Raw genomic sequence first — 12,269 nt, forward strand, 5'->3', positions numbered from 1 at the left:
CCTGTGCTGCACGGTGGCGCAGCGGTAGAGTTGCTGCCTTACAGCGAATGCAGCGCCGGAGACTCAGGTTCGATCCTGACTACGGGCGCCGTCTGTACGGAGTTTGTACGTTCTCCCCGTGACCTGCGTGGGTTTTCTCCGAGATCTTCCGTTTCCTCCCACACCCCAAGGATGTACAGGTAAGTAGGTTAATTGGCTGGGCAGATGTAAAAATTGTCCCTAGTGGGTGTAGGATAGTGTTATTGTGTGCGGGGATCGCTGGGTGGCGCGGACCCGGTGGGCCGAAGGGCCTGTTTCTGCGCTGTATCTCTAAATCTAAAAAAATATTTTTTTAAAAATCTACTGTTCTCTAAGTTCTATGTTTCGGTAATCAACTTCCACGATGAATGTTTTGGAAAAGAGAAGGTACCGCTTCGCATTCTCAAACAAAGAGTGAACATTTTCAGCTTCTCTGGCCAGCAATGGAGAGGTTGTTGGTTTATCGTAGGCCATCATAGACTTCCATGGGGATGCATGAATGTCCATTGATAACCAGCTCCATTCACACAAAGGGTGGCGGGCGTATGGGGACGAGCAGCCAGAGAAGGGAGTAGTTGAGGCACGTACTAAAGCAGCATTTGGAAAACAGTTACACCGGTATGTGGATAGGAAATGGTCGGAAGGATATGGTCCAAATGCGGGCAGGTGAAATTAGTGCATATGGGGCATCTTGATTGGCATGGGCAAGTTCACAACTTCAGAACTTATAGGAGCAGAATTAGGCCATTCAGCCCATCAAGTCTACTCTGCCTTTTAATCATGGCTGATCTATCTTTTGCTCTCAATCCCATCCTCCTGCCTTACCCCCTTGACCCCAGCCACCCTTACTAATCAAGAATGTGTCAATCTCTGCCTTGAAAATGCCCATTGACTTGGCCTCCACAGCCATCTGTGCCAATTAATTCCACAGATTCATCACCCCCTGGCTAAAGACATTCCTCCTCAAGTTGGGCCGAAGTGCCTATTTCCGTGCTGTTTGACTCAATGACTCCATGACACCTATCCCCGGAATGGTGCATGAATTTGCCTGGGGTGGCTGGGAGACATCCACGGAGATAACAGTACCAGACCAACAAGAAGACTTCCCTTGCTGATTATTGCCAGCGACATGTTAAAACCTTTCAGGGGAAGATTGATATACTATTTCCTTTCCAAGGATGGGAGCGTGCATTCCACCACTGACGGGGCGATGTATTATGGGACTGTGCCTTGCGGCCTCACCCCTGAGCTGTTTCATCTGGATGTACTTTAGCGTGGACCTCTTGGCGATGAATTGATCGATTCACCGCATGCAGCCAAAAACTGAGCACCCTCCAAAGACCAAAGTTAAACACATGGCTTTTTAATACGGAACAAAGAGCATCAGTGTTGCTCCCACCAAGAAGCTGACATTCTGCTGGAGTCCCGGCAGCCGACTGCTTTTTGGACCCTGACGTCATCCGTGCTTCTCGGGAGTGATGTTCCTGTCTCAACTGGAGGACCTCCACCAAGACACCAGTTGGCCTACAGTTCCTCGCGCGGTGCTTTCAGGGGGAAGTGCTGGAACTCCTCCGGGACCTCGGCCCCCTTGGCTGGCTTCTTGTAGAACCCCAAGGATTCGAGCAGGCCGGAGATCTCATCGGCCGTCATGTCCCGGACGGGCAGGCTCTGTGTGAGGAACATCCGGCAGTGGTTGAGGGCACAAACTCGACTTGACAACATAGACACCAGGAACCCTGCTGTGTTGGAAACATGGGAGGGGGTCTTAGAGGGGAGGATGCTCCTCAAACTGCAGGGCATCCTAGACAATACAGCTCATCCCCCCCCACCCCCAAGCCCCCTCCCCCCCCCCCCCCCCCCCCACCCTCCATACCACAATGGTCAACCTAAGGAGTACCTTCAGCAACAGTCTGGTTCCACCAAGTTGCAGGACAGAACACCACAGGAGATCCTTCTGCCCTGTGGCTATCAAACTGTACAACACCTCCCCCTTCTGTCATGGGGTAGACTGACTCCCCTCCCTCCCCCCCCACCCCCCTGTCTACTTTGCACATCCCCCCAATACTTTCCACACATCACATTTGATTTCATGTTTCATGTATCTTGTGTTTTTATGACTGTTGGCAGTTCAATTTCCCTCATGGGATAAATAACGTTCTATCATATCGTATCGTATCGTATCGAGTTACTCCGGCCCCTCTGTGTCTTTTTTCTAGTTGACAAATAGTTTAGCCTATCGTTGTCGCATGTACCGAAGGTACAATGGGAAACGTTTTGTTGCGTACTCTCCAGTCAGTGAAAAGACCATATATACATGATTAGTTTTACAAAAGAGCCAGAGTTAGCCACAGAGATGCGACAACGATATGATAGAACGTTATTTATCCCATGAGGGAAATTGAACTGCCACAGAGATGGTCAAACTACCAATTTGTCCTTAAAAACCCATTCTAGTTTAGTTTTAGTTTAGTTTAGTTTATTATTTATTACAATCGAGCCATCCACAGTGTTCAGATACAGGATAAACGGAATAGACAATAGGTGCAGGAGGAGGCCATTCGGCCCTTCGATCCAGCACCGCCATTCAATGTGATCATGGCTGATCATTCTCAATCAGTACCCCGTTCCTGCCTTCTCCCCATACCCCCTGACTCCGCTATCCTTAAGAGCTCTATCCAGCGTCTAGTGCAAGATAAAATCCAGTAAAGTCCGATTAAAGATAGTTCGAAGGTCTCCAGTGAGGTGGACGGGAGGCCAGGAGCACTCTCTAATTTGTGATAAAAATGATTTAGTCGCCCGATAACAGCTTGGAAGAAACTGTCCCTGAATCGGGAAGGTGTGCGTTTTCACACTTCTGTACTTCTTGCCTAATGGGAGTAGGGATAAGAGGGAGTGACCGGGGTGAGACTGGTCCTTGATTATGCTGGTGGCCTTGCTGTGGCAGCATGAAGTGTCAATGGAAGGGAGGTTTGTTTGCATGAAGGATGTAGACATAAGGAACTCCACTGAATTTTTCCAGCGCTTTGAATCTTTTGTCTAGTCGACATATGGGAATGATTGAAACAAATGGTGAAGATTGGCATCATGTTCGGCATAGAGATTGTGGGCCGAAGGGCCTCTTCTCCTATCAACATCAAGAGGGCAGTCCTGAGTCACCTTCTATCTCATTGGAGACCCTCGGACTATCTTTGCTAGACTTAATGTTACACTAAACATTATTCTCTTTATCCTGTCCCTGTACACTTTTGACGGCTCGATTTTAATCACATATAGCCTTTCCGCTGACTGGTTAGCACCTTAACAAAAGCTTTTCACTGTACCTCGGCACACCGTGACAATAAACTAAACTGAACTAAAAACGAAACTAAGTGGAACAAAAATAGTAGAGCTATCCAAAAAGACGAAGGGAAGAGGACTAATTGGATGGTGTTTTCAAAGAGCCAGCAGGGGAACAAAGGACTGCCTTGACTTCCTCGATGCAGCATCAGTAAACAACTCTATTCTTTGTTAGTTTGGTGATCTGAAGCATTGACGAGCATCATCTCGAAGCGGCATCGTTCCTTTTTATCTCTGCAAGGCAGAGGCATAACACAGTTGGATACAGACATCTTGTGCCGGCAAACCATAGATGCCACCTCAGGGACTGTGTCACGGGGAGAACGTGCAAACTCCGCACAGACAGCGCCCGTGGTCAGGATCGAACCCGGGTCTCTGGGGCTGTGAGGCAGCAACTCTACCGCTGCGCCACTAGTCTAGTGTGGCGGTCCCTGGTGGCGAGCCACGCGTGGTTCGAACCCTCGGCTCGGTGGGGGGGTTGGGGGGGGGGGGGTTCATGTCCCTCTTCACTAGTTCCTTTAGTTTAGAAACACAGCGCGGAATCAGACCCTTCGGCCCACCGAGTCCGCACCGGCCAGCGATCCCCACACAATAAAACTATCCTACACACACTGGGGACAATTTACAATTTTACCTAAGCCAATTTACCTGTACGTGTTTGGAGTGTGGGAGGAAACCCACGCAGGACACAGGGGGAACGTACAAACTCTTGTACAGATAGCACCCGTAGTCAGGATCGAACCTGGGTCTCTGGCGCTGTAAGGCAGCAACTCTACCGCCGCGCCCTCAAAAACGTGATGCTTTCCCCATTGGGGAGTTGATCCCCGGTGTCCCATGGCATCTAACGAGGATTTGGCACTAATGTTGCGTATAAGTGCAAAGAAAAACTAACCTTCACAACGTCACCCTTCAGGTTGTAGAAACGCATCTGTGGTTGCTGGATCTCCTGCGGCTCGTACTTCAGATTGTGACTGGAAGATAGGTTTAAGGAAATCGTCCGTGAGACCCGTCAGCAGTGAATGGAGGAGAAGCCTCCCCTTCGTGACCACTCCTCGTGGCCACACCTGACAATCCAAGTCAGGCCGCAAATCTGGGACCTCGGCCCCACCTGGAGCGGAGGTGAGAGCTCGGAGAAGAACAGGGCCGAGGAGAAAGTGGTTGGAGGGACTTCATTCTGCAGTACAGTGGGGTAGGTAGAGATTACAGGGACATTACCACAATGGTCTCACGTGGTCACAGAGACATTAGTTGGAACTAAACCCTTTGACCTACCAAACCCATGTTGACTCAGGTACCTATTTTCACATTAATCCAAACCTAACTCATTTTATTCTCCTTGCATTCCCATCAAAGTAAGAATAGCCCAGTATTCCAACTTGGTCAGCCTGGACAAGATGGACCAAATGGCCTGTTTCTGTGCTGTACAGCTCTATGATTCAGATTTATAGAGTGGTAGAATTATACGGCATGGAAACAGGCCCTTCTGCCCAACTTGCCCATGTTGACCAAGAGTCCCCATCTACAGTAGTCCAACCTGCCCTCGTTCTTTATCCTTCTAAACCTTTCCTATCCATGTTACTGTCCAAATGTCTATTAAATGTTGCTATAGTACCTGCCTCAACTACCTCCACTGGCACCGTTCCATATACCCAACGGCCCTCTGGTACCCCTGAGGCTTGTACGAAATCTTTCCCCTCTCACTTTAAACCTATGGTCTCTGGTCTGGATTCCCTTATCCTGGGTAAAAGACTCACCCTCCCTATTCCCCTCATGATTTTATACACTTCTATAAGATCACTCCCCAGCCTCCTGTGCTCCAAGGTATAAAGTCCTAGCCTGCTCAACCTCTCCCTAAAGCTCAGACCCTCGAGTCCTGCCAACATTCTCGTCGATCTTCTCTGCACTTTTTCCTGCACATTTTTCACGCCAGACTCTTAAGTCTTGAAAGCTGTTACCGATGGACTTTCGCAGAGATCTGGCATCTTGCACACCGATTGCCAATTCCAGAGAAGTCATAAACTCAAATAGTATTCCGGGCTTTTTCGAGTAGGGAGATAGAATATTATCCCTGATTAGGAAGTATTTAAAGGGCGAGTGTAGAAGATGTATTCTGTACCTGTACTCTGCACATGTTTGTAGGTTAATTGGCATCTGCAAATTGCTCCTAGTGTGTAGGGAGTGGATGAGAAAGTGGGATAACATGGAACTGGTGTGATGGTTGGCATGGACTCGGTGGGCCGAAGGGCCTGTTTCCATGTTGTATCTGTAAGCTGTGCAGACCACTCCTGTAACTCTGTCCCACAGGACATCTCAAAACACACATCTGCCTTTTAAAATATTGGCCACGACTGTAATCTGGGAAATAAACTCTCTCGAAAACGGGGAGGATGGAGTTACGAGCGGCTGTTAAAGGCTTCCATTAGAAACATAGAAACATAGAAAATAGGTGCAGGAATAGGCCACTCGGCCCTTCGAGCCTGTACGCACCGCCATTCAATGTGATCATGGCTGATCATCCAACTCAGTATCCCGTACCTGCCTTCTCTCCATATCCCCTGATCCCTTTAGCCACAAGGGCCACATCTAACTCCCTCTTAAATATAGCCAATGAACTGGCCTCAACTACCTTCTGTGGCAGAGAATTCCACATGGGTTCATTAGAACAATGATGCCAACATTAATCCCCAGCCTTGACTTATCTCTTGAAGTAAAGTTGATTGTAATTGGTGGTGATAGGTACATAGAAATGCCCATTGATATTACTGAAGTCTTCAGCAATTAATCCTGAGTTTGGACATCTTGCATCTGGAAGATCAGATGCCTTGAGTCCCTGAGGTAAATGGGAGAAGGGGCTGACTTTTCATTACACGTCTTGCCGTTCTGAAGGATACTACAATACCAAGCGGTCCATGAGGAACTGATAGAGTTCTGGCATCTTCTTAATTGATCATCCGACCAAACTGGGAGCCTGCAAAACAAAATCACAATGGGAGGTACTGCAGTGTTGGCGGAGACGGCCGCGGGAGGCCCTGCAGCAGCCGGGCGAGCGAGCGGATCGAGCGCGGCGTGCGGCAGCTGCACGGGGCGGCGGTGGAAGGAGCCGATGGCATCGCGCTGGGCCAGGCCGACCCCTACTTCATCCATCCAGTGCCGCCACCACACCGGCCCTTAAGGTGAGGAAATAAGCAACTGCAGATCTCCTTGGGCCAAGATCGGACTTTTCAGAGACTTGGAAGTTGCAAGATGGCGACTCTCTGCGTGCTGCTCCACAAGAGGATCTATTGCCCTCATGGACAGTGTGATTTAACGGGATAGCTTTGCAGAACAAGCTTTTCACTGTGTCTCTGTGCATGTGACGATAATGCAAAACTGATGACTTTCTCTTTCCCTGCTGTGGGATTGATTAGAGTAACAGATGTTTACGGGTTCTTCTGTTGTACAATTCACCAGAGAGTGGTGTGAGCCTGGAACGCGCTGCCAGGGGTACCTATGGTAGGTGGTGGAGGCAGATACGATAGTGCGGTTGAAGGGACTTTTGGATATGCAGGGAACAGGGAAATGTGGATTACGTGCAGGCAGGGAGATCAGATATTCAGCACAGGCCTGTGCTGCACAGTTCTGTTCTATGTTTAGGTTTAGGTTTGTTATTGTCACGTGTACCGAGGTACAGTGAAAAGCTTTGTTTTGCATGCTATCCAATCAGATCAGATAATACTTTACATAAATACAATCACGTCAAACTCAAGTACAATCGGTGGAGCAAAGGGGAAGATACAGAGTGCAGAATATCGTTCTCAGTATCGTAGTGCATCAGTTCCACAGACAAAGTCCAATGTTCGCAATGGGAGTAGAGGTGAATCGAACAGCACCCTCGCTGATGGAAGGACCATTCAGAAGCCTGATAACAGCTGGGAAGAAGCTGTCCCTGAGTCTGGTGGGGCGCACTTTTAAGCTTCTGTGCCCTCTGCCACATTATATGTTTATGTTCAGCATATATCTATGTTCAATGTTCTACGTCTGTGTTCTATGATCTATATTTTATTATCTATGTTCAATGTCCATGCTCTATGTTCTATCTATGTTCTATGATCTATGTTCTGTTATATTACATATGTTATATGTTCAATGTTGTATATATGATGTTCTACGCTCTATGTTCCATGTTGTATATTTTATGTTCTATGTTCTATGATTTATGTTCTATGATCTATGTTCTATGATCTATGTTTTATGATCTATTCTATGTTTGATGTTGTATGTTGTATGTTCTATGATCTATGTTCAATGTTGTATATTCTATGTTCTATGTTCTACGATCTATGTTTTATGATTATGTTCTATGTTTGATGTTGTATGTTCTATGATCTATGTTCAATGTTGTATATTCAATGCTCTATGTTCTCTGATCTATGTTCTATTATGTATGTTCAATGTTGTACATTCTATGTTATGTTCTATGTTCAATGTTGTACATTCTATGTTCTATGTTCTATGTTCTATGTTCTATGTTCTATGTTCTATGTTCCTCCCCCTCCCGTGGATGGAGCAGAGACTCACCGCCAGTGTAGCTCGGGCTATCTCCAGTCCTGGCTGATCCACCGTCCAATCTTCCCCCTGCCCATTGGTGTGGGGTAGAGCCAGCAACAGAGCCCACAGGAGCAGCGGCCCCGACATCTCAGGCCGACCGAGTAAGGAGCAGGAGGAGGAGGAGGAGGAAGAGGAGGAGGAGGAGGAGGAGGAGGAGGAGGAGGAGGAGGAGGATACGTGGCAGAGCCTGGTCTAGTAACAGGCTGGGGCAGAGGCTGGGGCAGAGGGAGGGGAGCAGCTGCAGGGGAGGAACGTGTCGGGCAAGCGTTGGTGAAGGAGGACTTGTTGACGGTGAGGTCACGCTGGCCTCAGGGCCATTGGCCCACAGCGAGGTGGTTCCCACACCTGCAACAGGTGGCAGGTTAATCTCTTTCTCACCACAGGCTCTGTGTCAGCTCCACGTCAGCTCCACAAGCCGAACCTGGAGCCGGCTCCTGCCAGCAAGCAGCCAGCTTTAAATAACGTGGCTGCAGTCCAGAACAGTGGCCCAAGGGGAAGGTGTGAGTATCGAACGCCAGCAGAAACTAAACAAGGTGTTGTACCTCGAATTTGGCAGCCAAGGCACAAAATATAACAGCAATGTGTAGGGTGGAACTGCAGGTGCTGGTTTAAACCGAACATAGACACAAAAAGCTGGAGTAACCCAGACACCAGGTTCACACCTGACCTCGGGTGCTGCCTGTGTGGAGTTTGCACGTTCTCCCTGTGACCATGTGGGGTTCCTCCGGCTGCTCCGGTTTTCTCCCACATCCCAAAGACGTGCGGGTTTGTAAGTTGATTGGCCCTCTGTAAATTGCCCCTAGTATGTTGGGAGTGGATGTGAAAGTGGGATAACATAGAACTAGTGTGAACGGGGGTGATCGATGGTCGGCGTGGGCTCGGTGGTTTACTTCAGTTCAGACACACAGCATGAAAACAGGCCCTTCGGCCCACTGTCCAGCGATCCCCGCACATTAACACTATCCTACACCCACTAGGGACAATTTTTACATTTGCCCAGCCAATTAACCTACAAACCTGTACGTCTTTGGAGTGTGGGAGGAAACCGAAGATCTCGGAGAAAACCCACGCAGGTCACGGGGAGAACGTACAAACTCCGTACAGACATTATAGGGAGAGGTTGGATAGGCTGGGACTTTGGAGTGTAGGAGGCTGAGGAGTGACCTTATTAGGATGTACAAGATCACGAGGGGCATGGATACAATGAACCACTCACAGTCCTTTTCCCAGGGTAGAGGATTCCAAAATCGGAGGGCATTGGCTTAAAGCGAGATGGGAGAGATTTAAGAGGGACTTCAGGGGAAGTATTCCACTCAGCGTTGTAGACCGTATCTGGAATAAGCTGCCAGAGGCAGCTAGAGAAGTGCATACAGTTACAATGGCGCAGCGGTAGAGTTGCTGCCTTACAGCGAATGCAGCGCCGGAGACTCAGGTTCGATCCTGACTACGGGCGCCGACTGTACGGAGTTTGTACGTTCTCCCCGTGACCTGCGTGGGTTTTCTCCGAGATCTTCGGTTTCCTCCCACACTCCAAAGACGTACAGGTTTGTAGGTTAATTGGCTGGGCAAATGTAAAAATTGTCCCTAGTGGGTGTAGGATAGTGTTAATGTGCGGGGATCGCTGGACGGTGTGGACCCGGTGGGCCGAAGGGCCTGTTTCTGCGCTGTATCTCTAAAACAATTTTTGGAATATATATATATATTGAAAAGACGTTTGGACAGATATATTTAGCTGCAAGGAACTGCAAATGCTGCTTTACAAAATATGGGACACAAGAGTGCTGGAGTAACTCAGCGGGTCAGTCAGCATCTCTGGGAAACATCGCTAGGTGATGTTTGGGGTCAGGACCCTTCTTCACCCTCCTGAATAACATTTGCTGATTCTCTGAGTGGGCTGTTGGAACTGCAGAACTGACTATGTCCACTGGGTGGTGATGTCTGCTCACAAACCAAGCAGGATATGTGGTAGACACAAAATGCTGGAGTAACTCAGTGGGTCGGGCAGCATCTCTGGAGGGAAGGAATGGGTGACGTTTCGGGTTCTGAAGAAGGGTCTGGACCCGTAACGTCACCCATTCCTTCTCTCCAGACATGCTGCCTGATCCGCTGAGTTACTCCAGCGTTTTGTGTCTAACTTCGATTTAAACCAACATCTGCAGTTTTCTTTCCGAGGATATGTGGCAGAAGATGTCAGTGGTGGCAAGAACTGCAGGTGCTGGTTTACACCGAAGATAGACACAAAATGCTGGAGTAACTCAGTGGGTCGGGCAGCATCTCTGGAGGGAAGCAATGGGTGACGTTTCGGGTTCTGAAGAAGGGTCTGGACCCGTAACGTCACCCGTTCCTTCTCTCCAGACATGCTGCCTGTCCCGCTGAGTTACTCCAGCGTTTTGTGTCTGTCTTGGGTGCCAGTGGTGGAGTGACCCAACTCGCCCCCATCCCCAACAGCAACCCACAACAGTCATTGAGGACCCGGCCTTGCATTATATGCAGCTGATCTAAATCCATGTTCTCACCCCTGACGGTGGTACAGTGGCTCAGCTGGGAGAGCCGCTGCCTCACAGCCCCAGAGACCTGGGTTCGATCCTGACCTCAGGCGCTGCCAGTGTGGAGTTTGCACGTTCTCCCTGTGACCACATGGATTTTCCCGGGTGCTCCCACATCCCAAAGACATGCAGGTTTCTGGGTTAATTGGCCTCTGCAAATTGCCCCCTCGTGTGTAGGGAGTGGATGAGAAAGTGGGATAACATAGAACTAGTGTGATCGGGTGATCGATGGTCAGTGTGGACTCGGTGGGCTGAAGGGCCTATTTCCATGCTGTATCTTTCAATCAATTCAATCAATCAATCAATCAATCTATGTCTGTGCTGAACATGATGTCAAGTTTAACTAATCTCCTCTGCCTGCCCCTGACCCATATCCCTACGATATGATTTTGGTCTCCAAATTTGAGGAAGGACATTCTTGCTATTGAGGGCGTGCAGCGTAGGTTCACTAGGTTAATTCCCAGAATGGCGGGACTGTCGTATGTTTAAAGACTGGAGCGACTGGGCTTGTATACACTGGAATCTAGAAGGATGAGAGGGGATCTTATTGAAACATATAAGATTATTAAGGGATTGGACATGTTAGAGGCAGGAAACATGTTCCTAATGTTGGGGAAGTCCAGAACCAGGGGCCACAGTTTAAGAATAAGGGGTAGGCCATTTAGAACGGAGATGAGGAAAAACTTTTTCACTCAGAGAGTTGTAAATCTGTGGAATTCTCTGCCTCCGAAGGCAGTGGAGTCCAATTCTCTGGATGCTTTCAAGAGAGGGTTAGATAGAGCTCTTAATGATAGCGGAGTCAAGGGGTATGGTGAGAGGGCAGGAACAGGGTACTAATTGTGGATGATCAGCCATGATCACGGTGAATGGCGGTGCTGGCTCGAAGGGCCGAATGGCCTACTCCTGCAACTATTGTCTATTGTCTATTGATATGGTTAGGCTTTAAGTGACTCAGTTCAGGAAACAATCAGAAAATGACAATAATGGAGAATAAATGAACAAAGACAAATTTACCGTGTTGGTTAGTTTCAGTTATAGTTTAGTAAAATTTAGAGATACAGCATGGAAATAGGCCCTTCGGCCCACCGAGTCCATGCCGACCATCGCTCACCCATTCACACTAGTTGTATGTTATCCTACTTTCTAAGAGGTGTATAAAATCATGAGGGGAATTAATAGGGTGATTGCACACTGTTTTATGCTGAGTAGGGGAATCAGGAGCCAGAGGGCATAGGTTTAAGGTGAGACTGGAAAGATTTAATAGGAAACGCAGGGTCATTTTTTTCACACAGAGGGCGTTGGGTATATGGAACGAGCTGCCAGGGAAGGTAGCTGAGGTACAATACAATACAATACAATATATCTTTATTGTCATTGTACCCAGGGGAACAACGAGATTGGGAATGCGCCTCCCATACGATGCAATAATTTAAGTAATTAACAGCAACCCAACGAACGAAACAATTGTAACAGTTTTTAGACAGGGTAAAGTGCAAGTTGATCTATGCGTTGTGGCCATCCGGCTCAGCAGGACCGGTTCATAGCAGCTATGGCCCTGGGGATGAAGCTGTTCCTGAGTCTGGAGGTGCGGGCGTAGAAGGCCTTGTATCGTCTGCCCGATGGAAGGAGTTCGAACAGACTGTTGCAGGGGTGTGAAGAGTCTTTGTGGATGCTGGTGGCTTTTCTGAGGCATCGTGTGTTGTAGATGCCCTCCAAGTCTGGTAGCTGTGTTCCGATGGCCCTCTGAGCTCTATGGACTACCCGCTGTAGAGCTTTCCTTTC

General features: G+C 48.5%; 1 protein-coding gene across 1 annotated transcript; it reads right to left on the reverse strand.

The window, feature by feature from the left end:
- Positions 1–1,408: 1,408 nt before the first annotated feature.
- On the reverse strand, positions 1,409–8,029 carry selenoe (selenoprotein e). The gene is made up of 4 exons (XM_078421599.1): positions 7,912–8,029; positions 6,246–6,322; positions 4,247–4,325; positions 1,409–1,686 (listed from the first exon to the last, which is right to left on the reverse strand). Exons 1-4 carry the CDS (start codon positions 8,026–8,028, stop codon positions 1,543–1,545), a joined length of 417 nt encoding a protein of 138 aa, XP_078277725.1. The 5' UTR covers position 8,029; the 3' UTR covers positions 1,409–1,542.
- Positions 8,030–12,269: the final 4,240 nt, after the last annotated feature.

Source organism: Rhinoraja longicauda, chromosome 25 (assembly GCF_053455715.1).
Source record: "Rhinoraja longicauda isolate Sanriku21f chromosome 25, sRhiLon1.1, whole genome shotgun sequence".
NCBI lineage: Eukaryota > Metazoa > Chordata > Chondrichthyes > Rajiformes > Arhynchobatidae > Rhinoraja > Rhinoraja longicauda.